Consider the following 27,031-nt stretch of genomic DNA (forward strand, 5'->3'; position numbering starts at 1 on the left):
TATACGGATAGTGTGGCCGAGTGGTCTATGGCGCTGGTTTTAGGCACCAGTCTCTTCGGAGGCAAGGGTTCGAATCCCTTCACTGTCATATAATTTTATTTTGGTTCTTCATGCGAATCCACCCAATTATCTTTTGTGCGTTTGTAGCTAAAGCATGGCGTGTTAGCTCAGTTGGTTAGAGCGCCGTGCTAATAACGCGGAGGTCACGAGTTCGATCCTCTTACGGGCCAATGTACAATGTTTCCATACATTCTCATCAATTAAACAAAACTTTCGCACGTTTCTTAACTTCTGGAGTACTGAAGTTATTAGAGTGACATTGCTTTGAAAGAAGCTACAGAAAAACTGCGGTAGATAATCAACGGAATATATGAAAAGTGTTTTTCTAAATTACTGTGCTGCCTCATAATGTCTGGTCGTTTGTGGTTGGGCTATCTGATAGCGCGATAGTGAGAGTGGACTGTAAATGCGATCACTCTTTTACATAAATCGAAGCTATATTCACCAATCCTAAACAAATATTTACAGTTAACACTAAATGAAGAAAATATGGGTTTGCGAAACCAATACCTGAGATGCAATACAGGTTTGGGTGAGATATCATGCACAGGGGTCACTCAGGGTGACCGATCAAGTCAAATTCTGCCACAGGCAGGAGTCAATTCACATCCAAGAAATCAGGGATCTCTAAGTCAAGACATACAATAAAATCCATGCATTCTTAATCGACAAACATTAAAGTCACTCACCAACCCTGTCAAGTCATACGAGCTACTAAGTGATTGGGGTGAAGCTGTCAGGTCGACTAATAGTGAGTCCCAACTATGAGACACACTGGGCCAATCACTTACTAACAGAAATCCCTACATAGAAATACAGCCGGGTCAGGAAACATATGAAAGCTCACATTAGAACTAAAATTACCACAAAGGGAAACAAATCCAGGTCAAGTCGGGCATGTGCCCGCTTACGTCATACACTCAAATCAGTCAAGTGGGTAGGATACTGTAGGTATTCTACACAAATACAAATTTATAATTTCAAGAACCCAGTCACATAGTTTTAAGACAAGTTACCAAGCGAATCGTGGAGGAGAAGTCGGTCAAAATCAAAGTCACAAAGGGTGAGCCAAAATCTAAACTGACTGAACCGCCATTAAGGCTCACAGACGTCACTTAATCAAAGGGGGGGAATGAGGGTTAAACAGTTTCCGAAAACAAGTGGCGCCACAGAAAGTATCGAGCAACAAGCGTCTTTTATAGATGGCCATACATGTCGTACGTCTCGTTTGATTAGATAAAGCATAACGTCTAAATCGCGGCTCCATTCTCCCCCGAGCCGGATTCTGCTGGTTCATCCGCTGGATCCGACGAGCACGCTTCCAATAGAGCCAGCTGGTGAATCCCACGACGCAATATTCCGGTGGAGAACTCCACATCTACTGCTCGAACTAATCCGTCTGTGCCGGGGTAGACCTTGATGATTTTGCCGGTCCTCCAACGCCCGCGCGGAGCATTCTTCCAATCATCTAAAATAAAATCGCCGACAACGAAGTTCCGCGCGGGTGTTCTCCATTTCTTCCGGCTGGTCATCGACTGCAGGAATGATCCTCGCCACACGTCCCAGAAGAAGTTAGTTATCCTCTGGACGTAACCATAACGATCGCGTGGAAGGGCCTGGTCAAAGTCTCCAGCCGGCAAATCAGCCACAGGGGCTCGGTTAAGAAAATCGTTTGGGGTTAATGCACGGAAGTCGTCCGGGTCGGAGCTTGTATAAGTCAAAGGCCGAGAATTTAACAATCCGGCCACTTCGAACAGTAGCGTGCGCAAAACCTCCTCACTTGGTGTACGCAATACACTCTTCTCTTGATCCAACGCGGCATATAAAGAATTTTTTACCGATCGTACCAATGACTCGTGGGAGCCTCCAAAATGTGGTGTTTGTGCTGGTTGGAAGAACCATTCGATCCGGAGCGCCCTCAACTCCGTCACTAGCACACTGTCGCCTTTCAGCCGGTCTAATTCCACACGTAATTGACGCTCGGCACCAGTCAAGTTCGTCCCGTTGTCCGAGAACATATGCGCTGGTTTCCTATACACTGCTATAAAACGTCTCAGCACCATTAAAAAATCACTGGCGGAGAGGGAAATTGAAACGTCGACATAAACCGCCCTGGTCACCCTGCACGTGAAGAGGGCTCCCCATCGCTTTGCGGTTCCGCGTCCATGTGTGACATCTATGGGCCCAAAATAGTCCACCGACGTGTAAGTGAAAGGGGGGTGACCGGCGCCCAGGCGAGCTCGATGGACGTCGGCCATCATCTGTAAAGCGGCTTTCGGACGAAAGCGACGGCATGGTACGCATTCATTGCGAACTCGTTTAACTAGTTCTCGCCCGGCAGTCACCCAAAAGTGCTGTCGCACATGAGACAACACAAAATCCGTGCCAAGGTGATGCATGCTCTCGTGGAACGCGCGGATAATCATACGGGAGAGCGGGTGTTTTCCGGACAATATTGGAGGGTGCAGGACATCATACGGCAATTTGGCTCGGCTGAGCCGGCCTCCAAGTCGCAATACTCCAAACTCATCCAGGAAGGGGGTGAGAGGCAGTAACGGCGAGGTCGGGCGGAGTGATTTTTCCTGCTGCAATCTTTTGAGCTCCTCAGGGTACACCCCCCGTTGACTCCGCTTCACGTGGCTTAGAAACTCCCCTTCTAACCGGATTAGGGCCGGAATGTCATTAGCCGATATCTTGACATCCTTCCAGTTGAACGTGGTCGACTGCTCCATGGCTGTTGAATTTAGATGGACATGGATGGACCGGAGCTCCTCCCTCGCGGTCATCCATGGCAAGTCTGTCGGCCAGGCCGTCTCATCTTCATAAAGGAAAGGTGGACCATCTAACCACCAACTCGGGATCTCTTCTTCTTCCATTTGAGAGCGAGTAGCAGCATCGGCCGGATTTAAACGCCCCGGAACAAAGCGCCATTCATGAGGCTCCGTGAGGGTTTGAATTTCCCCGATCCGGTGGCTAACATAGACTTGGTAGTGGGAGGACACGGCCCGGACCCAATTCCGGACCGTGCTACTGTCGGTCCAGAAGAATCTCCCATCTAGCTCCCTTTTCAGGGCCGTCTGAACGAACTTGGCAAGTCGGGCGCCCATGAGCCCAGCATTGAGTTCTAATTTACAAACGGAGACTGTTTTTAAAGGAGCAAGCTTGGTAGCCGTCTTGACGTGCCGGACTAGCACTCGGCCATCCTGATATACCACACGAGTATAACAGGACGCGGCACACGCCTCTTCGGACGCATCCGCGAAAGTGTGCAGTTCGGTCCGTACTATCTCTTCCACCCTTGGGAAGAGACAGCGGGGAAGCTCGATCTCCTTCAGACGTCCGATCTTCTGGAAAGTATTGCTCCCACCACACTTTCTCTTCACCAATCACAGGATCGTCCCACTGGAGCCCCTTCACACCTAGCTCCCGTAGTTTAATATTAGCCTTAACAGTCATCGGGGTGGCTGTCCCTAAAGGGTCGAACAATCCGGCTACTTGGGCCAGTAACCCCACTCTGGTGTACTTCACACTGGACACCTTCACTCGGAATCCCAGGTTATCAGTGGAGGGATTCCACACAATTCCCAGGATCAAGTCAGGATCATCACTGAGTCTGCACGTTGGGGTCTTGCCAGAGGCCCCATTCTCCGCAACCGACTGGACTGCCGCTAATAGTTGACTGCTATTCGAAACCCAGTGTCCCAGGTGGAAATCGCCGCCTTCCAAAACCTTCTTTACACCAGTGGCTTTTCTTACAGCGTCCTCAAGTCTGCCAGTCGAGGCCAGATAATCGTCGACATAGATGTCTTCTCTGACACCATCGGCCGCCTCCTTCATATCCGGCCCAGCGTCATCTGCTGCTCGCCAAGTGGTTCGGATGGCGACGTAGGGGGAGCAAGTCACACCAAAAGTTACTCTGGTCATTTCACACGTCGATATGGTCCCGTCCTCTTCGGGCCATAAGAATCTGTGGTATGGGCGATCAGCCTCTTTTAAACGAATCCGGCTAAACATGGCTCCGATATCCGCTGACCAGGCGATCGCTCCCTCTCTGAAGCGAATCAAAACGGCAGGCAAGGGGTTCTGTAGCGCAGGACCACTGGTTACAAAATCGTTCAAACACCTTCCGTGCGTTTTTGCGGCCGCATCAAACACGAGACGTAACTCTGGCCGCCCGGCCGTTTTCGGCACCCCGAAGTGCGGGAGGAAATACCTGCTTGGACTCCGCTGAATTTCTTCCGGCGTGAGCCGTCGGGCGTACCCTTCACGGAAATTTTTTTCCATAGCTGCACGGTAGTAAGCCTCGTAATCCCCTGGGTTGCGGGCAAATTTGTTCCGCAAACTCTTCAATCTTGTTTCGGCAGTACGGCGGCTATCAGGGATTTCAGGAGGGGCGTCGTCAATCCAAAGTACTGGCGCTGCATATCCCACACTCAGCTTTTCGGTCTCCGTCTCCAACTTGGTCACCGCCCTCTGGTGTTCAGCTGACATACATTCCGACTTGAACTCGGTACCGTACGACTCTGTGTCGCAGAACCGTCGGACTTGCTCGGCTAGTTGAAGAGTAGGATCAGCTGATGTCTGCACATGATGAATCCGGACGATATCGGGTCCGCCGCTGGTCACCACTGCTCCTTGTAGCGTCCATCCAAGTCGAGTCTTTGATGCGGTCGGCTCGTCATCTTTGCCGAATCGCGACTCACTCGCGGTTATAAGGGCTGCATGGTCCAAACCAATCAAGATGTCTACGCGGCCACCACAGTCTCGTAGCGGTGGTAAGTCGGCGAAATGGTTCCATCTACCTCGTAGTTTCTCCCACGCCATCACGGCTACTGGTTTCGTGATAGAGGGTATAGTGGACCCCTGGATCGGCACTATTTCTCCTGACGAGGTCCTTAACTGCAACTCGATATACTCGGAATTCACATGGACGGAGGATTCTTCACCGACGCCTCCTACAAATAAGGTCTGGCGCTGGCCAGCAAGCCGGAGTCGACGCGTCAGTCCCTCGCGGATGAGAGTTGCATCGCTACCATCATCCATTAGAATATTGACGGGCACCGTCTCCCCGTCGGCGTCGAGGGCATCTAAACGGAGCATCTTGAATGCAATCTGTCGCCGATCGGAACGTAAAGCGTGTAGCCGGACATTTCTTTCCACCGGACCGGTATCTTTGGGGAGAAGTTTATGATGGGACAGCTTACACCCATTGACGCCACACGCCTTCTTGAAAGTGCAGTTCATGGCCCCGTGACGGACACCGAAACAACCATAGCACAACCCTCGACGTTGGGTAAAAGTCAGTCGATCGCTGACGGGAAGCTCTTTGAAGAAGGTACAATCTTCGAGGCGATGCGCTCCTTCACACTTAAAGCAATGCGTTTCAGCCGGTCTCTTCTCCTTGCGCTCAGTTGAGCCATGTTCCTTTTGGGAGGTGAATGCTCCATGAAATGTGTGTGCGCTCCTCTTCTGCTGGTGTGGATGTCTATGATGCGACGGATGCGAGTATGGATTGTGGTTTCTTGCTGCGGGAGGAGCCGGATGTTGTTGATAATCAGCAATGGCGTAGGCATTTTGGTATGCAACGGCTCTCGTAGTTAACCACCGACCAAAATCATTAATGGTTCGGCGTTCAAGATCCTCTCCCCGTCCATGATTCCACTCCAGACGGTCAGTCAATTGCAGCTTAAGGGCCAATCTTTCAATTATATCTGCATGCCCGCTCTTCCCGATGGTCGAGAGATTAAAAAGGTGGGTCCTGACACGTTCGGCAAAACGCTTGAAGGATTGAGGGTCGTTTTTTGGAGCCTCCATTCGATCCAGTGCTTGCAAATGGGCTGCTCGGATAACAGTACGGTTGCCACAGGTGCTCCTTAATCGTTGCAGGGCCTCCTTGTAGCCGGACTCGCCGCCTCCATGGCCGTGCACAATGTCAGCCAAATCTCCCTTCAGAAAGTTTTTCAGGATGGCGAGTTTCTCACTAGCGGTCTTGCCGGTAATGTGGACAAGAGCGTACCACATACTGATCCACGAGAACCAATCCAGTGCTCGACCCGAGTACACCTCCAGCTGCACCGTCACGGACGACTTGCCTCCCTTTTCTCGGACATGCGGTTTCTCTCTTCCGGTCAAATAGACGTCTATCCACGCGTCCGGTGCTTGGGTAGAGTCAACTGGATCAAAATCAATTCCATTGGTCGGTTTGTTCCCAACACTCGACACGGAGTCGGATGGATTCACCTCCGATCCATCTGTGGGTGAAACTGTACCTCCAAGGTCAATGACAGCTTGCTCAGCGGTTGCGAGTTCAATTCGGGCCTCTCGTAAACGTTGCTCGGCTGTTTGCAATGCCTGCCGTCGTGCAATCTCCTCTGGGGTCTCGATGACTACCGAGGGATCATCGTCTTGGCGTATAAGAAGGTAATTTTCCACTAACGATGAGCAGTTGTCGACGACCTTGGCATATGTCAGATGCTGCACATTTTGTTGGGTCAGAACGTCGTCGTCATCTATCAGCTCGATTATACGGTCGTGGATGTTTTCTAGTTCGCCCAGGAGGCCTCGTACGTTTGCCAAATGCTTCTCAGCATCACGGCGAGATAATTCAGCTGTCACAATGTTGCTGATGCGAGTGTGACAACCTGTGATGCGGAAACTGTTAAGTTAACAATCCTCCGCTAGGGGGACTATCCTCGATTATGCACAACGACTCTCAATCGTTGTCATCGTCTTTCTGACGTTCTATTACGTGTGTGTGTCTTCTTTTTCTTATGGTGAACACTTTGTTCGTTCAGCATCCCACCTAGATTATTATCTTACAAGTGTTTCTGTATTCTGTGCTAGTGGACTGCGATCAAAGGTAATATGTTATATCAATCTACCCTCTTTACAATAAGAGATGGCAGCCCTCTTGATGTCAAGAGACGGCATGTTTCCTCAACGTTGAGATGGTAATAAACAAGATCAAAAGTAATGTCTATCCCTTGATCATAATCTAACAGGTTATGGGCCCAGAGACGCAAGTCGACTCATATCAAGATGGAATCAAATCCCTCGACAAGAGAAGGAGGCATTAAGACAGAAAGGTTCAACGGAAAGAACTTTGCCATTTGGAAATATAGCATCCAACTGCGACTCCAAGAGCATGATCTCAAAACCATAGTTAATGGATCAAGAGCTAAGCCTGCTGAGGTAATATTTAAAAAAAAAAAAAAAAAAAAAAAAAAAAAAAACACAATATTGGTACATACAGAAACACACTGTAATGCCATGCTTTTTTTTTCTCTCCGTCCAGGTCAAAGAAGGCATTGTGGTCACGAACAAAGCCCTTATTGACAAGTGGATGAAGGACGACAACTTGGCAAAGTACTTTTTGTTCAACACCTGTCACGAAGAGCAACAAAGATCTCTTTTGACATGTGACACAGCAAGAGATATCTGGGTCTCCATCGAGAATCAGTATCAGCAAAACTCCATTGAGAGAAGACAGGCTCTTCAACAGCAGTTTCTTAATGTCACTTTCAACAGTGAACACGGTGTCAGAGCCCACATCGAGGGAATCAAGCTCCTGGCCAAGGACCTTACAGAAGCAGGCTGTGCAACAGACGAGCTGAGCATCAGCAATCGTATCCTCACTACTCTGCCCGATCAGTTTCTCGGCTTCTTCACTGCGTGGGAGAGCACAGCAATGGCAGAGAGGACCCTCGCAAATCTCACGACGAGACTCTGCAATGAAGAAGATAGAAACAAAAGACGCCATGTCAACGTTCACAACAAAGATTCGGACAACAACAAAGCTCTTTACGGTCAGCCCTCGCATCACTCATCATCGCAGTATCCAGCTCCAAGTTCCTCACACCATGACGCCTCACGAGTCGATGCCGGCCCATTTAATCGAGAAGCAGCTCGATTTAATTCGAGCCCCTATCCACAGAGAGGTGGCAGAGGAGGAAGAGGAAGAGGAAATCGCGGTGGATTTCGCGGCGGCAACCGAGGTTCCGGACGTCGGGACTCTCGTTTCTCTTCATCCAACGATGGGAACAAGAGAAGAGACGGGAAATGCTGGAATTGCAACTACTACGGCCACTGGCAGAAGGAATGCCGTTTCTTAAAGGATGATCCGGAAGCATACGCCGCATACTTGCAAGGAACAGATGACAGAGCCATCATCTTGGATCCCAGCCAACCAAGTGTCAGCATGATCGCCCACGCCGCTCAATCCTCTCTCTCGAACCATCAAGCTTCTGAAGTCTACTTGGACTCGGGCGCAACTCAACACATGTTCCACCAACAATCCAGATTCTCGAACTTCAAACCTATTCCATCAGGAGGGAAGTCGATCGAAGGAATCGGCAACAGTCGCGTGGAGATAAGAGGAATCGGTGACGTCACCTTTAACGCGTCGGTGAATGGATCAACTCAGCTTATCACATTCCACAATTCTCTTTTTGCACCCGAGCTCGGCATCAACCTCATTTCAGTCGGGGCTATCACAGCAAAAGGGGCAGCGATCCATTTCTCCGGAACCAAAGTTCACGTCAACCTGAACGGTGTTACCATTCTCTCCGGAAAACGCAACTCGGACGCTACTCTCTATCGTCTGGAGGAGACGACCGAGACCGCTCAACCAGCATGTCAATCTTTCCGAGCTCTCTCCCGTTCTAGTCACAATTCTATTGAAGAATGGCACCTTCGCCTCGCACATTTGAATTATCCAATGATGATCAAGATGTCCAAGAGCGGCGCAGTCGACGGTTTCACTCTGCCAGCAGGAACCCAACCTCCTATAGAACACTGTCACGAGTGCGCAGCAGCCAAGGCAAAGCGCACTCCCTTCTACAGCAGCACCTCAGATAGGTCCTCCCGCATCGGTCAACTGATTTTCTCCGACGTCTGGGGTCCAGCTCAAGTGAAGAGCCTCGGAGGTGCCCTCTACTGCTGCACCGTGAGAGACGACTTCAGTGATTTCCGCGTCGCATACTATCTCAAGACGAAGGATCAAGTCGCGGGTGCAATTTTGGATTTCATTCGTCTCCTTCACACTCAGACAGGACAACTGGTCGAGTGCGTGCGGACCGACGGCGGCAAGGAGTACGAGTCGAACGACTTTGAACAGCGACTGAAAAAGAAGGGCATCAGGCACGAGACCTCCGTTCGCCATTCGCCTCAACAAAATGGCTCAGCCGAAAGAGACAACAGGACGCTCTTCGAAGGGACTCGCGCGTTGTTGCACTCCAACAAGTCTCTTCCTCTCTCGCTCTGGGCCGAAGCAACAAATCACAAGATCTACGTTTTGAACCGATCTATCTCCACCACTTGCCCAGATGTGACACCGTACGAAGCATGGTTCAAAAAGAAGCCAAATCTTTCGACGCTCAGGGCCTTCGGAAGGGAGTTCTACGTTTTGATTCCCAAGGCAATTCGTGCAGGCAAACTCGAGCCCGTTGGAAATCTGGTCTACTTCGTCGGCAACTCCGACACTCAGAAAGGAGAGAGATTCTACGATCCGTCTACCGGAAAAGTTAACACGATTTGCGACGCTTCACCGGCTCATCACGTCTACGCTCCACGTCTCCCCTCCGTCGACTTACAGAAAGACACTCAAGTCTTCCCACAGCTTGCATCCCAACCAAAGGTTCATCCCAACACTGACGAACAAGTAACTACAATTTTCCAACCGCCTGAAGATCCTCGAGACGACACGGTGCCTACCTCTCCGCTCATCTTTCCTTTAAGCAGTCAGCCTGAGTCTCCCTCTTTTCCACCTCCAACAAAGAAAGGAAGACTGGTACGGACGCGCACGGCCTTAGAAGAAGAAAACCTAATAGACGCGCCTGCGGTTCCAGATCCCCGTCGCTCGTTGAGAATCAAGACGCCAAAAGTCATCAAGAGCATGAAGGCAGCCGACGGCACCAAGTACGCGACAGCCCGATCGACGGAGAATGAAGTACCGGATCAATATCAAGACGCCGTGGCCTCTAAACAAGCAAAGGAATGGATGGGTGCCACACTGAAAGAATACAATTCACTGCAAACGACCGAGACCTACACGGAAGTCGATCGGCCGAAAGACCGTTCAGTGATCAAAACCAGGTGGACCTACAAGCTGAAGCCGGGCTTCAAAGGAAGCCCACCAATCTACAAGGCTCGTTTCGTGGCGAAAGGCTACACGCAGGAGCCCGATGTCGACTACACGTCATCCGAAACGTACGCCCCGACCCTGAAGGTCGACTCTCTTCGAGTGCTGCTCTCCATTGCTGCCGTCCACGACTTGGAACTCACACAACTTGACGTCAAGACCGCCTTTCTCTGCGGAACTCTGACCGAAGAACTGTACATCGAGTTGCCAGAAGGGTTCACTAAACCAGGAAAAGTCGGTCGGCTCAATCATCCAATCTACGGACTGATTCAGTCAGCGTACAACTTCAACGAGACCTTCGACGGCTATATTGTCAAGTACGAACTGATCCGTTCCAACTACGACCCGTGTCTCTACTATCACATTGGAAAGGACCCGAACGACATCACTCTGTTCGGGATTTGGGTCGACGACGGCATCCTGGCAACAAAGACGCTAGAAAAGGCAACAGCCATCATCCAGCACCTGGAGCAGTACCTTGAGATGACCTCGAGACCAGCCGACATCTTCATCGGCCTCGAGATCACAAGGAACCGCGAAGAGAGGAAACTCTACATCTCTCAAGGCACCTACGTCCGTTTACTGCTGGAGAAATTCAGGATGACAGACTGTCATCCCCGTAACGTGCCAGCTGATCCCTGCTCTTGCCTCAGTGCCAGAGACCGCCCACAGAACAGTGGTAAACCTCCGCTCACAACGACACCTTACCGCGCTGCAGTCGGCGGCCTCATGTACGTAGCAAAGATGACACGCCCCGACGCCTTGTTCGCCGTCAACGCTTGCTCCCGGCAAAGTATCGACCCCGGAGTACCTCACTGGGAGGCAATCAAGTGGATCTTGGCCTATCTGGCAGGCACAATCGACTTTGGGATCTGCTACGGAGGGACAGGCATCACAAATCATCTTGTCGGCTACTCCGATTCTGATTTCGCAGGTTGCGAGGACACCCGGCGATCCACCTCCGGTCTAATATTCATTTTGAATGGAGGCGCGATCTCTTGGACCTGTCATCTTCAGAAGCCGATCGCACTTTCAACCGCCGAAGCAGAATACTACGCAGCCGGACACGCCAGCAAAGAAATCGCGTGGCAAAGAAATCTGTTGGAGGAGATCGGATTTAAACAACAGGAGCCTACGCCTCTTCTTTGCGACAACAAAAGCGCCATCATGATGGTTCACAATCCGGTCTTCCACGCAAGGACGAAGCACATCGAGTTGAAGTACCACTACATTCGCAAGGAGTTCAAACAAAAGAACATCCGTCTTCTGTCCGTCTCATCCGCAGACGAATTGGCCGACTTCCTCACGAAGCCCTTGAAGGTAGAAGCACTTCGACTGAACAGGGAACGCATCGGCGTCTGCAGCTTGCCTCGAAGCTAAAAATAAAATTCAAATTTTCGTATTTTTTTTTTCTTTCTTACTATTCTCCTTACGTCTAACACTTCTCAATTCTTTCAAAATTAAACACCTAGATCAACACGCTCGGATTGAGGGGGAGTGTTAAGTTAACAATCCTCCGCTAGGGGGACTATCCTCGATTATGCACAACGACTCTCAATCGTTGTCATCGTCTTTCTGACGTTCTATTACGTGTGTGTGTCTTCTTTTTCTTATGGTGAACACTTTGTTCGTTCAGCATCCCACCTAGATTATTATCTTACAAGTGTTTCTGTATTCTGTGCTAGTGGACTGCGATCAAAGGTAATATGTTATATCAATCTACCCTCTTTACAATAAGAGATGGCAGCCCTCTTGATGTCAAGAGACGGCATGTTTCCTCAACGTTGAGATGGTAATAAACAAGATCAAAAGTAATGTCTATCCCTTGATCATAATCTAACAGAAACGAAGGACCCTCTGTCGAGTCTTACAAGCTTCCAGTGTCCATGTTGATACTGGAAGGTTGGCCATTTTCAAATCAAAGTCAGTTCAAAGGATCCGGTTCGAAGGACCAGATGATAGCGCGATAGTGAGAGTGGACTGTAAATGCGATCACTCTTTTACATAAATCGAAGCTATATTCACCAATCCTAAACAAATATTTACAGTTAACACTAAATGAAGAAAATATGGGTTTGCGAAACCAATACCTGAGATGCAATACAGGCTTGGGTGAGATATCATGCACAGGGGTCACTCAGGGTGACCGATCAAGTCAAATTCTGCCACAGGCAGGAGTCAATTCACATCCAAGAAATCAGGGATCTCTAAGTCAAGACATACAATAAAATCCATGCAATCTTAATCGACACACATTAAAGTCACTCACCAACCCTGTCAAGTCATACGAGCTACTAAGTGATTGGGGTGAAGCTGTCAGGTCGACTAATAGTGAGTCCCAACTATGAGACACACTGGGCCAATCACTTACTAACAGAAATCCCTACATAGAAATACAGCCGGGTCAGGAAACATATGAAAGCTCACATTAGAACTAAAATTACCACAAAGGGAAACAAATCCAGGTCAAGTCGGGCATGTGCTCGCTTACGTCATACACTCAAATCAGTCAAGTGGGTAGGATACTGTAGGTATTCTACACAAATACAAATTTATAATTTCAAGAACCCAGTCACATAGTTTTAAGACAAGTTACCAAGCGAATCGTGGAGGAGAAGTCGGTCAAAATCAAAGTCACAAAGGGTGAGCCAAAATCTAAACTGACTGAACCGCCATTAAGGCTCACAGACGTCACTTAATCAAAGGGGGGGAATGAGGGTTAAACAGTTTCCGAAAACAAGTGGCGCCACAGAAAGTATCGAGCAACAAGCGTCTTTTATAGATGGCCATACATGTCGTACGTCTCGTTTGATTAGATAAAGCATAACGTCTAAATCGCGGCTCCACTATCCATCCTCCTGGGCTAAAACTTAGCAGAAATGGTGTCATGTGTCATGTGTCATGTAACAATGTTAGCATTATTATTTGTTGTTTGCCTGGCTAGCTCAGTCGGTAGAGCATGAGACTCTTAGTCTCAGGGTCGTGGGTTCGAGCCCCACGTTGGGCGTATAAAACTATCACTTATTTTTCCGAGAATCACGTGGCTTTATGTGATGAGTACCAACAACTTCTATGGTACACTCGCTTCCATAAATATGTAGGCCACCGCCCGCGGGTTGTACCGCTTCAAATATACCTTTACGGAATGTTTACTTAAGCTTGTGAAAGGAAGAAAATAAACTTGAGGGATGGGTCAGCAAAACAAAGTTTTTTATTTTAGCGGAAAATTTTTTGTTACAGTGTTTTAGGCAAAGATCAATATTTCGTCCACCCCCCTTCTTCATTTATTACTTCTTGAAGTCGCCGTGGCATACTTTCTATCAGGCTTTCGATATACGTTTCATTACGCATTAACTTTTGCCATTCAGAATTTACTAGGGCGTATAACTCGTCAGCTCCATTTGCGTCGCGTGCGTGAAAAGGCAATCCCTGTTCATTTCTCGATTTGTTGAGGGCAACAACAAGATGACCCCACAAATTTTCGATGGGATTCATATCAGCTCCTTTCACGGGCCAATCGAGAGCAACAATTTCCGGGTGTTCAACTAACCATTGTCGGGTAGTGCGGGAATTATGGACAGAAGAACTAATAAAATATAAAAAAATAAAGTTATCTGCATTATGATTATTATTGTTGTTATAAATACTTGTCCTGAACAAAAACGACAGGTTCCCCATTTGGATATGCTTGGCGAATGTAAGGAAGTAGAGTTCCTTCTAAAACATTCGTTATGTATTGCGCTGAAGTTAAATTATTTTGAACGCGATACAGTGGCGTTAAGCCACCCAACCACACACCACCCCACACGCTTACAGTTGTTCGTCCGCTTCTTTTTATAGAATAGATATTCTTTTTGTTGAATCTCTCATTCTGATGTCGCCGAACGCGGATCTGACCGTGTGCTGCCGATGACCACGATTTTTCATCAGTAAAAAGAACCCACCTCCAAAATTCCACGGGATAGTCAACGTAGCGCCTAGCAAAATGTAGTCTTCCGGCTCTATGTTCCGGAGTTAGAATGTCTTTTATTGCGGCGATTCTAGATTGTAAACCCGATTCATTCAATCGTCTTGAAATAGATTGAATCGATAAGAAATTTATGCCGGCTTTAGCCGCGACGTCAGAAGAATTATCAAAATTATTTATAGTGGCTATAAATGAAATGGTAATTATTAATAAAATTTAGTAAAAAATTAAAATTATTCATTAAGACGATCATACACCTGAACATGCCAACAAAAAATCTTCATTTTCGGAAGTCAATCTTGGAGCCCCTTCATCATTAGCATAAACCTTCAGATTTCTGTCTTCGTTATATCTTTTGATCCACAATTCCACTGATTTTCGATGAATTTGTAATCTACGCGCGATTGTGCGCTGCCCTATGCCGTTTTTATGAAGTCTAATTATTTCAATACGAATTGCATCAGTCAATCTGTAAGATTCACGGTGAAATTCTTCATGCGGACCAAAAACTCGCCCACCTACTCTTGCCATTTTTAACACAGTGTAGCTTTTCATATTTGTAAGAAAAATTTTAAGGAAAAAAAGCCTTGAAATAATAGCTTTTTTGGTTTTCATACTCATCCCATCATTATTTTGGTTTCATATGTAACCCCTTCCTACTCTATTGTCGAATATACCATAAAGGCGCGCATAAAGGTATTTTTGAAGCGGTACAACCCGCGGGCGGTGGCCTACATATTTATGGAAGCGAGTGTACGTTCTTCGTAACCGTTCTGTCTTCAACTCCTGTAGCCATGCTGAATAAGGGTTCTTGATCGAAATAAGAAACCAAAAACAACCAATAAAGAGTTTTTCACGTCAATCCTAATGCTTAGGTCTAACTGTCGTATGACAAGCTGGAATAAGGATGAGATTATTTGTTCTAACCACTTCACTTTTGATGAGGTGCTTGGGGAAAATATATGTAAGCAAACGAATGTGGGTACAAGGAAATGGTAAATTCAGTGAAGATCGCTTCTCGTTTCGACGTTTTTTTTATTGCTTTTGGTTGTTAATAGCTTTCAAGAGCATACCGTTTCGAGCTTAATTTGTTATTAAGGAAAAGCCGACATTTTTCTTAACTGGGACACTTTTGTTGTTTTTTCATTGCTCCTTCGTGAAAGGCATGTGGTCGTTGTATGGAACGATGCACATTATGAATTTCCAGGGTTTAGCGGTTGTAGATGGGTGCAGACGTTTTTTTCCTTCCGTCATTTACTGAAAACTGTAAGTCACATTCTTTGGTTATTTTCCTGTTTATTTGTGATGTTAGTTTGTGTTGTTAACTTTCCGTCTTTTGATATTTTGTAAGTACTCGTATATTCATTGTATTCCCTTACTTGTGAGAATTTTTTGATTGGTTTGTGACTTTTTTGTCGGGGCTTTCCCCAACCCTCGTTGGCTGTTTGGCGACACTCCTTCATTTTACGAGGACAATGGCTGGTTTTACTGGTGAATCAACTCAGTCATTTTTTGTACGTGTGTAATATTTTGTAGGCCTGTTAGCTCAGTTGGTTAGAGCGCCGTGCTAATAACGCGGAGGTCATGAGTTCGATCCTCTTACGGGCCAGTGGTGGTGCTTTCAAAAATTTACATTTTGGAAATATTTTGGAGATGAAAACCTTATGAAAGAAATCACGGTTGCCATAGCAGTCAGGAAGAGGTCCAAGTTCCTTCAGCAACCAGGGCATGAAATCGAGAAACTATTTGCCTCTTCCATACTGGGACTTGGGAATACCATGGTACACAGAAAAACATATAACCAGTGAATCCTAGAGGTTACCGCTATGGGAGATCCCGAGGCGTTATATGGATTGACCATGTATCTGGAAGGAGACTGCAGCCCTGCCAAATAACATCAGAAAGATCATGTCCATGTTCAACTAGCGATTTCTTCCTACCATCACCAGCTGCTATCGGTTGGATCTATTCAACGATGCCACGTGTCCTATATGCCATCGACATCCCGAAAACGACGAGCATTTTGATGTTTCAGTGTCCTGAATGCCTCATCGTTTGGAGCTGGTTTGAAGGAACCATGTGTCAGACGGGCTGTGGGTCGTCCAAAGAAGATTTGATGTATGACCATTTTGGGCCGGAGATAGGTAATCTCCAGCCCACATTTACTCTTCCTACTGGCTACATGTTCACCACCTGGAAGGCGAGGAATCCCCAACGTATCTCACGTCGAATACAAGTAGAGAGTTCATGGAAACCAGTTGTCCTTCCAGATGGATCCTCCATTTCCCTCTTACATTTAATCATCGATTTTATTTTAAATTTTTATAAATTTTTGTTAATTTGTATTCCTCTATCTTAATATGTATAGATTTTTTAAACTTGTATTTACTTACCTCAGTGTCTATTGCTTTTGTCTTTTCAAAATTATTGTGATGAGATCAACATTGTCATATTTGTCTTTCTCTTCCCTTTATACGATCTGCATCCAAGGATCAAATTAATTGTTTATTTTATTTTCTATTTATTTTCCATTATAACAGTAGAAATGAATTTCAACTGGCAATAAAAGTTTATATTTTTTTCTAATGGAGCTTTTTATTGGTAAATTTCACAGCGGAATTTCATTGATTGGAATAAAACAAGCAGACATGGCCGAGTGGTTAAGGCGACAGACTTGAAATCTGTTTCCATATTGGAGCGCAGGTTCAAATCCTGCTGTCTGCGAATCGCTAAATCGTGTGCAAATTTCCTTATCAACTAGTTAGAAATTGCTCGAGGCCGCTTGCGGCCGTAAAGCAATTGGAATTGTTGATAATTTAAGAATGCGACGTTTTAACTGTGTTGACCTTGTATTTTCAGCTATTTACCAAGCAAAAACAAAAGAAAAACAAAGGAACATCGGTCTCTTCCCTTCCTTGGGTAGCGCCTTTGGTTCAGACTTTTTAGCCGAAGCTGTTCCATCCTTTCCTGGAGCCCCCTCGAAAATGACTCCTGTGGTGAGGAAAAATTGTGTTAGTAGGTTGCGGGATAGGGTGGGGTTTTAACCAGTTAAAACGTCGCATTCTTAAATTATCAACAATTCCAATTGCTCCACGGCCGCAAGCGGCCTCGAGCAATTTCTAATTGTCAATAATTAGAAATGCTCCGTTCTAACTGTGACTTAGACGCACAACTTCAGTCATTGGTCACTGATAAGACCACGTCTACGACCGATTCTGAATTAGAGACACGCTTATAGAAGCGGGAAAAAACGGATTCAGTAGACCAATTGCCCGATTTAAGAATGGTTTCAACCGAAAGACCCTTATTAAAGGCCTTAGATGACGCCGCTCCACGAGTTGAGTGTGCTGAAAATGTAGATACGTCGACTCCAGCCTCCTTTAGGAGAAATTTAATCCATCTTGCCACTGTTGAGGCTCCAATTGGTTTAAATGGCTTTCGCGAAGCGATAAGGAGTCCGTCACCGAAACGGCCGTCTACCAGGCCGTCTGTTGCCTGGATATAGTCTTTCATGCACGTCACCGGGCATAAACGGGGGTCACCTGTAAATTTCTCGACTCTTACCACTGGCAAGGCTCTACTGCGCTGCGATTTACGCAGCTTCGATAGAGAGAAGGTGGATCCCCACTCGCTAAACTGGACCGAGTTCCTAGAAATTGAGGCTAGCTAGGAGACCCGGGCGAAGGTTGACAACGATAAAAGGAATACGAGTTTCTTAGAGAGGTCCAGCAAGGAGAGGTTTGCATTATTCCCAAGATCACTGACAAATTTAAGCGCACCATCGACGTTCCAGGTGGCTACGTAGCGCGGCTTAGGAGGCTTATTTAAAAAAATTCCTTTCATTAGACGAATTATGAGGGGGTGGCTACCGACTCCTTTCCCATTAATTTGCTCCAAAGTGACTGAAAGCATTGACCTTAAGATATTCACTGAACTGTAAGATTTACCCTTCAGGAAGGCCTCCGACAAGAATTGCAGAATCGAATTCAAATCATTCGACAAGGGATCCGAATGTTTTTGACGGCACCAATCACCCCATAGTGCCCATCCGGCTTCGTAAGCAGCTGATGTGGACTGACGGTTTCCATCCAGCAGAAGTTGCGCCACTTCTTCCGAAAGGCCTTGCTCTCGGAAGCGTTTCCCGAGAGTCTCCAGGCGACGAAGATGAGGGATCTCGACTTGATCTGCGGATGTGTCTCGCCTGTGGCCGATGTCAACTGGCGATCGGTTGGAGGCAGAATTACCGGGATGTCGCTTGTGAGCTCCAGGGCAAGAGGGAACCATACTTGGCTCGGCCAGTAGGGCGTCACTAGCACCAGATCCGTTAGTTCCCTTTTGACTTTGGAAATACAACGAAGAATTAGGCTAAATGGAGGAAAGGCGTAAGCCCACAGGTTCTTCCAGCTGAATGTGAAAGCGTTCACCGCCCATGCACCGGGCTGCGGCTGCCAACTAGCGAATTTAACCAACTGTGAACTCCATGCGGCAGCAAATAAGTCGACCTCCATCTTCCAGCGTGAATTGATTTGGTGGAAGCTTATTGCCGAAAGCTTCCAATCACTCTGGTCTAGAAAAACCCTGGACTGATAATCTGCCACCATGTTACGGCTGCCGGCTAAGTGAACCGCTATCAACGAAAGGCGCCTTGGCTCACACCATTCTACAATGGATTTCGCCGTTGCCGAAAGGCTTCTAGACCATGTACCTCCACACCTGTTAATATAAGCTACCGCTGTACTATTGTCCGAATAGATTAAAACAGATACTCCAGATGCGCGAGCCGTAAAGCATTGCAGGGCATAGAGCGCGGCAATTAGCTCGAGATGATTAATGTGGAGGGTTTTTTCCTCCAAAGTCCAAGGGCCCTGAGCCGTAGATTTGTCGCAAACCGCTCCCCAACCTATTAAGGACGCATCCGCAAATATCGTAATGTCCGCGAATTCCCCCGAGCTCAGCCTAATTGGTTTCCCATTAACCTTTAAAAGGTTGTCTCGCCACCAGGCCAAATCCGATTTAGACTCGATGTCTAAAGGTATCTTAGCGCTGGGGTCGGAAAGGCGCGACTCGACTAAGAAACGATGCTGAAGACTCCTATAATGCGCTTGAGCGAACGGGACGGCTGAAATCGCCCAGGAAAAGTTCCCAATCAAGGAGCTTAGGTCCCACAACGAGGCTTTGCCTAGGGACAACATCTTCCGACAAGAACCAACCATTTGTTTTACCTTGCCCTTCTTGAGGGAAAGGGTCAGGGACCGAGAGTCTACCACCAAGCCCAAAAACTCTCTGGACTGCGACGGTACACCCGACGACTTGGCCCTGTTAATCACGAAGCCCACTGCTTCAAGGAGCTCCACCGTGAAAAGAAAATCTTTTTCAGCTTGAGATTTGCCTGAACTAATGATCAGAAAATCGTCCAAGTAGACGATCAGCTTAATTCCCTTTCCCCGCAAAAAAGAGACTACAGGCTTAAGCACTTTCGTAAACGCCCACGGGGCCGATGCTAGACCAAAAGGTAAGCAGGTGAACTGAAAAATTTGGCCTTCAAACAAAATTTGCAAAAAAGGTTGATGGTGGGCGTTCACGGGGATAGAAAAATAGGCATCCTTCAAATCTATTTGGTGAACCATTCCCCCCCAAAGATAAGTTCTTTCAAGTTAGAGATGCCTTCCATTCTAAATTTTCTGTAGACCAAAAACTGGTTTAAATGCTTTAGGTTTGCAATGGGACGCAAGCCGCCACTTGATTTCGAGATCACAAAAAACCCACTTACGAAGCCGCGATTCGCCTTGTCCACCTTAACTATGGCCCCCTTCCCCAACATTTCCAATAACTCTTTCCTACAAACTTCGAGTTGGCCGGGATCCATTAAAGGCGAAAAAGGTATTCCCGGAGCCCTTGGCTCCTCCTTAAAGTCCAAGGAAAGGCCATACTTCACTGTGTCTAAGACCCACGGGTCCTTAGTTAAGGACTGCCACATAGGCAGGAAAAATTTCACTCGTCCGGCAAAATAAACGTTTTCCCGCAAGTGGGAACAAGGAAGTAGATTAATTGGGCTGTACCTGCCGCGCTGGTTGTCGATGGGTCCCCTACCCGGGTAGATTCCACTTCTGCCACTCGAATGGAATCTGCCGTTGACGCGCCCGCCAAAAGCCGTCCGGCCACGATTGAAGTTACTTGGGGCCCGAATACTATGACCACCGGAACGGCTCATACTTCTCAAATTCTCTTCTTCGCGCGCCGTTCTCACCATCGAACGGAGGAAATGACGGCCAAAAAGGTCCCCGCCTTCCCTCACTGAGAACCGGTCTTTCTCCTCCAAGAAGAAGACAAACCGGCCGTCCGTTTGTCTCAAAACATTGAGCCTTCGTCTCTTCGTTACCTCCGAGAAGGCGTTTCCCACCAGACTTAAGGCAGTGCTAGCTGCCCGTTTGAGGCTGCGACTGGCACCTAGGCGATCCAGCTCACTCTTTAAATGAAGGAGGGGACGTATGCCATCCATTATCTTTAGCTGAATTTCAGTCAGCGATTTCTCCATTGGGTCGTTTAGCCTGGTGGTCTGAGAACGCGCGTTATTCCCATTTCGAACCGCGATCAGTCGCCTCTTCATCGAAGAGTCTAGCGATGGGGCTTTCAGCTGGAAGGAGCTACCCCCAAATTTTGGCTCGTAACGCTCTCTCAGGGCTCTTGAGTCTGATGAACTGGCACCACACGCTAAAAGCTTCCGCAGCCGTTTCGTTGACTTCCTGTCGACTGAAAATTCGATGTGAAAAGAATCGTCAGGCTGCCCATGCCGCACCCGGCTGGGTGACCGAAAATCGCGGGAAAAGGAGCGGCTACCACGGGCGATGGGCGAACTGCAGCGATCTCGACGCGCCGAATGTGACCGGCTTCTACGTGAAGGGCGTGAGTGGCCCCTTCGTACGGAGCGAGAGCGGCTTCTACGCGCCGAGCGTGAGCGGCTTCTACGGGCCGAGCGTGAGCGGCTCCTACGCACCGAGCGTGAGCGGCTTCTACGCAATAGATGGGCTCGATCTCCACGTGGGGCTGGTGAAGACGAGCGTGGTACCCGGAGGGGCAGATCCAAGGCTGACAAAGACGGGCTGCGAGAAACCCGCGATCCTGAAACGCCTAAGGAACTATCACTTACACTGCTTGAAAAGCTTGGACTAGCCATGACTGCACTTGGTAAGAGCTTAAAAAGTCTGAGGCCCAGGCGCTACCCAAGGAAGGGAAGAGACCGATGTTCCTTTGTTTTTCTTTTGTTTTTGCTTGGTAATTAGCTGAAAATACAAGGTCAACACAGTTAGAACGGAGCATTTCTAATTATTGACAATTCAATTATTATGAGGTAGTTATGGAAAATTAAAATAAGCTAAATACAGTCCAAAATCCAAACTCGTTTTTTTGCCAGCAATGTTGTTGTATGATAAACGTTTAAACTGTGAAACAATAATCAAACTCATGTTCACGATAAATATGTTATACGGATAGTGTGGCCGAGTGGTCTATGGCGCTGGTTTTAGGCACCAGTCTCTTCGGAGGCAAGGGTTCGAATCCCTTCACTGTCATATAATTTTATTTTGGTTCTTCATGCGAATCCACCCAATTATCTTTTGTGCGTTTGTAGCTACAGCATGGCCTGTTAGCTCAGTTGGTTAGAGCGCCGTGCTAAAAACACGGAGGTCACGAGTTCGATCCTCTTACGGTCCAATGTACAATGTTTCCATACATTCTCATCAATTAAACAAAATTTTTTCACGTTTCTTAACTTCTGGAGTACTGACGTTATTAGAGTGACATTGCTTTGAAAGAAACTACAGAAAAACTGCGGTAGATAATCAACGCAATATATGAAAAGTGTTTTTCTAAATTACTGTGCTGCCTCATAATGTATGGAAGATTAATTCGAGGTCTTTAAAAAAATTTTGTGGTTGGGCTATCCATCCTCCTGGGCTAAAACTTAGCAGAAATGGTGTCATGTGTCATGTGTCATGTCACAATGTTAGCATTAACATTTGTTGTTGGCCTGGCTAGCTCAGTCGGTAGAGCATTAGACTCTTAATCTCAGGGTCGAGGGTTCGAGCCCCACGTTGGGCGTATAAAACTATCACTTATTTTTCCGAGAATCACGTGGCTTTATGTGATGAGTACCAACAACTTCTATGGTACGTTCTTCGTAACCGTTCTGTCTTCAACTCCTGTAGCCATGCTGAATAAGGGTTCTTGATCGAAATAAGAAACCAAAAACAACCAATAAAGAGTTTTTCACGTCAATCCTAATGCTTAGGTCTAACTGTCGTATGACAAGCTGGAATAAGGATGAGATTATTTGTTCTAACCACTTCACTTTTGATGAGGTGCTTGGGGAAAATATATGTAAGCAAACGAATGTGGGTACAAGGAAATGGTAAATTCAGTGAAGATCGCTTCTCGTTTCGACGTTTTTTTATTGCTTTTGGTTGTTAATAGCTTTCAAGAGCATACCGTTTCGAGCTTAATTTGTTATTAAGGAAAAGCCGACATTTTTCTTAACTGGGACACTTTTGTTGTTTTTTCATTGCTCCTTCGTGAAAGGCATGTGGTCGTTGTATGGAACGATGCACATTATGAATTTCCAGGGTTTAGCGGTTGTAGATGGGTGCAGACGTTTTTTTTCCTTCCGTCATTTACTGAAAACTGTAAGTCACATTCTTTGGTTATTTTCCTGTTTATTTGTGATGTTAGTTTGTGTTGTTAACTTTCCGTCTTTTGATATTTTGTAAGTACTCGTATATTCATTGTATTCCCTTACTTGTGAGAATTTTTTGATTGGTTTGTGACTTTTTTTGTCGGGGCTTTCCCCAACCCTCGTTGGCTGTTTGGCGACACTCCTTCATTTTACGAGGACAATGGCTGGTTTTACTGGTGAATCAACTCAGTCATTTTTCGTACGTGTGTAATATTTTGTAGGCCTGTTAGCTCAGTTGGTTAGAGCACCGTGCAAATAACGCGGAGTTCATGAGTTCGATCCTCTTACGGGCCAGTGGTGGTGCTTTCAAAAATTTACATTTTGGAAATATTTTGGAGATGAAAACCTTATGAAAGAAATCACGGTTGCCATAGCAGTCAGGAAGAGGTCCAAGTTCCTTCAGCAACCAGGGCATGAAATCGAGAAACTATTTGCCTCTTCCATACTGGGGCTTGGGAATACCATGGTACACAGAAAAACATATAACCAGGGAATCCTAGAGGTTACCGCTATGGGAGATCCCGAGGCGTTATATGGATTGACCATGTATCTGGAAGGAGACTGCAGCCCTGCCAAATAACATCAGAAAGATCATGTCCATGTTCAACTAGCGATTTCTTCCTACCATCACCAGCTGCTATCGGTTGGATCTATTCAACGATGCCACGTGTCCTATATGCCATCGACATCCCGAAACCGACGAGCATTTTGATGTTTCAGTGTCCTGAATGCCTCATCGTTTGGAGCTGGTTTGAAGGAACCATGTGTCAGACGGGCTGTGGGTCGTCCAAAGAAGATTTGATGTATGACCATTTTGGGCCGGAGATAGGTAATCTCCAGCCCACATTTACTCTTCCTACTGGCTACATGTTCACCACCTGGAAGGCGAGGAATCCCCAACGTATCTCACGTCGAATACAAGTAGAGAGTTCATGGAAACCAGTTGTCCTTCCAGATGGATCCTCCATTTCCCTCTTACATTTAATCATCGATTTTATTTTAAATTTTTATAAATTTTTGTTAATTTGTATTCCTCTATCTTAATATGTATAGATTTTTTAAACTTGTATTTACTTACCTCAGTGTCTATTGCTTTTGTCTTTTCAAAATTATTGTGATGAGATCAACATTGTCATATTTGTCTTTCTCTTCCCTTTATACGATCTGCATCCAAGGATCAAATTAATTGTTTATTTTATTTTCTATTTATTTTCCATTATAACAGTAGAAATGAATTTCAACTGGCAATAAAAGTTTATATTTTTTTCTAATGGAGCTTTTTATTGGTAAATTTCACAGCGGAATTTCATTGATTGGAATAAAACAAGCAGACATGGCCGAGTGGTTAAGGCGACAGACTTGAAATCTGTTTCCATCTTGGAGCGCAGGTTCAAATCCTGCTGTCTGCGAATCGCTAAATCGTGTGCAAATTTCCTTATCAACTAGTTGAATTATTATGAGGTACTTATGGAAAATTAAAATAAGCTAAATACAGTCCAAAATCCAAACTCGTTTTTTTGCCAGCAATGTTGTTGTATGATAAACGTTTAAACTGTGAAACAATAATCAAACTCATGTTCACGATAAATATGTTATACGGATAGTGTGGCCGAGTGGTCTATGGCGCTGGTTTTAGGCACCAGTCTCTTCGGAGGCAAGGGTTCGAATCCCTTCACTGTCATATAATTTTATTTTGGTTCTTCATGCGAATCCACCCAATTATCTTTTGTGCGTTTGTAGCTACAGCATGGCCTGTTAGCTCAGTTGGTTAGAGCCCCGTGCTAACAACGCGGAGGTCACGAGTTCGATCCTCTTACGGACCAATGTACAATGTTTCCATACATTCTCATCAATTAAACAAAACTTTCGCACGTTTCTTAACTTCTGGAGTACTGACGTTATTAGAGTGACATTGCTTTGAAAGAAACTACAGAAAAACTGCGGTAGATAATCAACGCAATATATGAAAAGTGTTTTTCTAAATTACTGTGCTGCCTCATAATGTATGGTCGTTTGTGGTTGGGCTATCCATCCTCCTGGGCTAAAACTTAGCAGAAATGGTGTCATGTGTCATGTGTCATGTCACAATGTTAGCATTAACATTTGTTCTTGGCCTGGCTAGCTCAGTCGGTAGAGCATGAGACTCTTAATCTCAGGGTCGTGGGTTCGAGCCCCACGTTGGGCGTATAAAACTATCACTTATTTTTCCGAGAATCACGTGGCTTTATGTGATGAGTACCAACAACTTCTATGGTACGTTCTTCGTAACCGTTCTGTATTCAACTCCTGTAGCCATGCTGAATAAGGGTTCTTGATCGAAATAAGAAACCAAAAACAACCAATAAAGAGTTTTTCACGTCAATCCTAATGCTTAGGTCTAACTGTCGTATGACAAGCTGGAATAAGGATGAGATTATTTGTTCTAACCACTTCACTTTTGATGAGGTGCTTGGGGAAAATATATGTAAGCAAACGAATGTGGGTACAAGGAAATGGTAAATTCAGTGAAGATCGCTTCTCGTTTCGACGTTTTTTTATTGCTTTTGGTTGTTAATAGCTTTCAAGAGCATACCGTTTCGAGCTTAATTTGTTATTAAGGAAAAGCCGACATTTTTCTTAACTGGGACACTTTTGTTGTTTTTTCATTGCTCCTTCGTGAAAGGCATGTGGTCGTTGTATGGAACGATGCACATTATGAATTTCCAGGGTTTAGCGGTTGTAGATGGGTGCAGACGTTTTTTTCCTTCCGTCATTTACTGAAAACTGTAAGTCACATTCTTTGGTTATTTTCCTGTTTATTTGTGATGTTAGTTTGTGTTGTTAACTTTCCGTCTTTTGATATTTTGTAAGTACTCGTATATTCATTGTATTCCCTTACTTGTGAGAATTTTTTGATTGGTTTGTGACTTTTTTTGTCGGGGCTTTCCCCAACCCTCGTTGGCTGTTTGGCGACACTCCTTCATTTTACGAGGACAATGGCTGGTTTTACTGGTGAATCAACTCAGTCATTTTTTGTACGTGTGTAATATTTTGTAGGCCTGTTAGCTCAGTTGGTTAGAGCGCCGTGCTAATAACGCGGAGGTCATGAGTTCGATCCTCTTACGGGCCAGTGGTGGTGCTTTCAAAAATTTACATTTTGGAAATATTTTGGAGATGAAAACCTTATGAAATAAATCACGGTTGCCATAGCAGTCAGGAAGAGGTCCAAGTTCCTTCAGCAACCAGGGCATGAAATCGAGAAACTATTTGCCTCTTCCATACTGGGGCTTGGGAATACCATGGTACACAGAAAAACATATAACCAGTGAATCCTAGAGGTTACCGCTATGGGAGATCCCGAGGCGTTATATGGATTGACCATGTATCTGGAAGGAGACTGCAGCCCTGCCAAATAACATCAGAAAGATCATGTCCATGTTCAACTAGCGATTTCTTCCTACCATCACCAGCTGCTATCGGTTGGATCTATTCAACGATGCCACGTGTCCTATATGCCATCGACATCCCGAAACCGACGAGCATTTTGATGTTTCAGTGTCCTGAATGCCTCATCGTTTGGAGCTGGTTTGAAGGAACCATGTGTCAGACGGGCTGTGGGTCGTCCAAAGAAGATTTGATGTATGACCATTTTGGGCCGGAGATAGGTAATCTCCAGCCCACATTTACTCTTCCTACTGGCTACATGTTCACCACCTGGAAGGCGAGGAATCCCCAACGTATCTCACGTCGAATACAAGTAGAGAGTTCATTGAAACCAGTTGTCCTTCCAGATGGATCCTCCATTTCCCTCTTACATTTAATCATCGATTTTATTTTAAATTTTTATAAATTTTTGTTAATTTGTATTCCTCTATCTTAATATGTATAGATTTTTTAAACTTGTATTTACTTACCTCAGTGTCTATTGCTTTTGTCTTTTCAAAATTATTGTGATGAGATCAACATTGTCATATTTGTCTTTCTCTTCCCTTTATACGATCTGCATCCAAGGATCAAATTAATTGTTTATTTTATTTTCTATTTATTTTCCATTATAACAGTAGAAATGAATTTCAACTGGCAATAGAAGTTTATATTTTTTTCTAATGGAGCTTTTTATTGGTAAATTTCACAGCGGAATTTCATTGATTGGAATAAA

At 45.9% G+C, this 27,031-nt stretch overlaps 2 protein-coding genes and 11 non-coding genes across 13 annotated transcripts; 11 read left to right on the forward strand and 2 right to left on the reverse strand.

Annotated features, from left to right (window-relative positions):
• Positions 1-6: 6 nt before the first annotated feature.
• On the forward strand, positions 7-88 carry Trnal-uag. Its single transcript has one exon. It is a non-coding gene; the product is annotated as a tRNA-Leu (tRNA).
• Positions 89-156: 68 nt separating this feature from the next.
• Positions 157-230, forward strand: Trnai-aau. The gene has a single exon. It is a non-coding gene; the product is annotated as a tRNA-Ile (tRNA).
• A 358-nt stretch (positions 231-588) lies between these two features.
• LOC123475880 lies at positions 589-2,346 on the reverse strand. The gene is made up of 4 exons (XM_045179084.1): positions 1,077-2,346; positions 925-1,016; positions 750-863; positions 589-687 (listed from the first exon to the last, which is right to left on the reverse strand). Exon 1 carries the CDS (start codon positions 2,319-2,321, stop codon positions 1,311-1,313), a length of 1,011 nt encoding a protein of 336 aa, XP_045035019.1. The 5' UTR covers positions 2,322-2,346; the 3' UTR covers positions 589-687; positions 750-863; positions 925-1,016; positions 1,077-1,310.
• Positions 2,347-3,189: 843 nt separating this feature from the next.
• On the reverse strand, positions 3,190-6,990 carry LOC123475636. The gene is made up of 2 exons (XM_045178625.1): positions 6,986-6,990; positions 3,190-6,715 (listed from the first exon to the last, which is right to left on the reverse strand). Exons 1-2 carry the CDS (start codon positions 6,988-6,990, stop codon positions 3,190-3,192), a joined length of 3,531 nt encoding a protein of 1,176 aa, XP_045034560.1.
• An 8,710-nt stretch (positions 6,991-15,700) lies between these two features.
• Positions 15,701-15,774, forward strand: Trnai-aau. The gene has a single exon. It is a non-coding gene; the product is annotated as a tRNA-Ile (tRNA).
• A 1,033-nt stretch (positions 15,775-16,807) lies between these two features.
• Positions 16,808-16,889, forward strand: Trnas-uga. The gene has a single exon. It is a non-coding gene; the product is annotated as a tRNA-Ser (tRNA).
• A 4,762-nt stretch (positions 16,890-21,651) lies between these two features.
• On the forward strand, positions 21,652-21,733 carry Trnal-uag. Its single transcript has one exon. It is a non-coding gene; the product is annotated as a tRNA-Leu (tRNA).
• A 68-nt stretch (positions 21,734-21,801) lies between these two features.
• Trnaf-aaa lies at positions 21,802-21,875 on the forward strand. The gene has a single exon. It is a non-coding gene; the product is annotated as a tRNA-Phe (tRNA).
• Positions 21,876-23,113: 1,238 nt separating this feature from the next.
• On the forward strand, positions 23,114-23,187 carry Trnai-aau. Its single transcript has one exon. It is a non-coding gene; the product is annotated as a tRNA-Ile (tRNA).
• A 1,033-nt stretch (positions 23,188-24,220) lies between these two features.
• Trnas-uga lies at positions 24,221-24,302 on the forward strand. Its single transcript has one exon. It is a non-coding gene; the product is annotated as a tRNA-Ser (tRNA).
• Positions 24,303-24,492: 190 nt separating this feature from the next.
• Trnal-uag lies at positions 24,493-24,574 on the forward strand. The gene has a single exon. It is a non-coding gene; the product is annotated as a tRNA-Leu (tRNA).
• Positions 24,575-25,005: 431 nt separating this feature from the next.
• Positions 25,006-25,078, forward strand: Trnak-cuu. Its single transcript has one exon. It is a non-coding gene; the product is annotated as a tRNA-Lys (tRNA).
• Positions 25,079-25,928: 850 nt separating this feature from the next.
• Trnai-aau lies at positions 25,929-26,002 on the forward strand. The gene has a single exon. It is a non-coding gene; the product is annotated as a tRNA-Ile (tRNA).
• Positions 26,003-27,031: the final 1,029 nt, after the last annotated feature.

This window comes from Daphnia magna, linkage group LG9 (genome assembly GCF_020631705.1).
Source record: "Daphnia magna isolate NIES linkage group LG9, ASM2063170v1.1, whole genome shotgun sequence".
Taxonomy (NCBI): Eukaryota; Metazoa; Arthropoda; class Branchiopoda; order Diplostraca; family Daphniidae; genus Daphnia; species Daphnia magna.

What these genes read in the sequence shown, in the direction of transcription:
- LOC123475880 (XM_045179084.1), bottom strand. Translation starts at nt 2,321, where the DNA reads ATGATGGCCGACGTCCATCGAGCTCGCCTGGGCGCCGGTCACCCCCCT.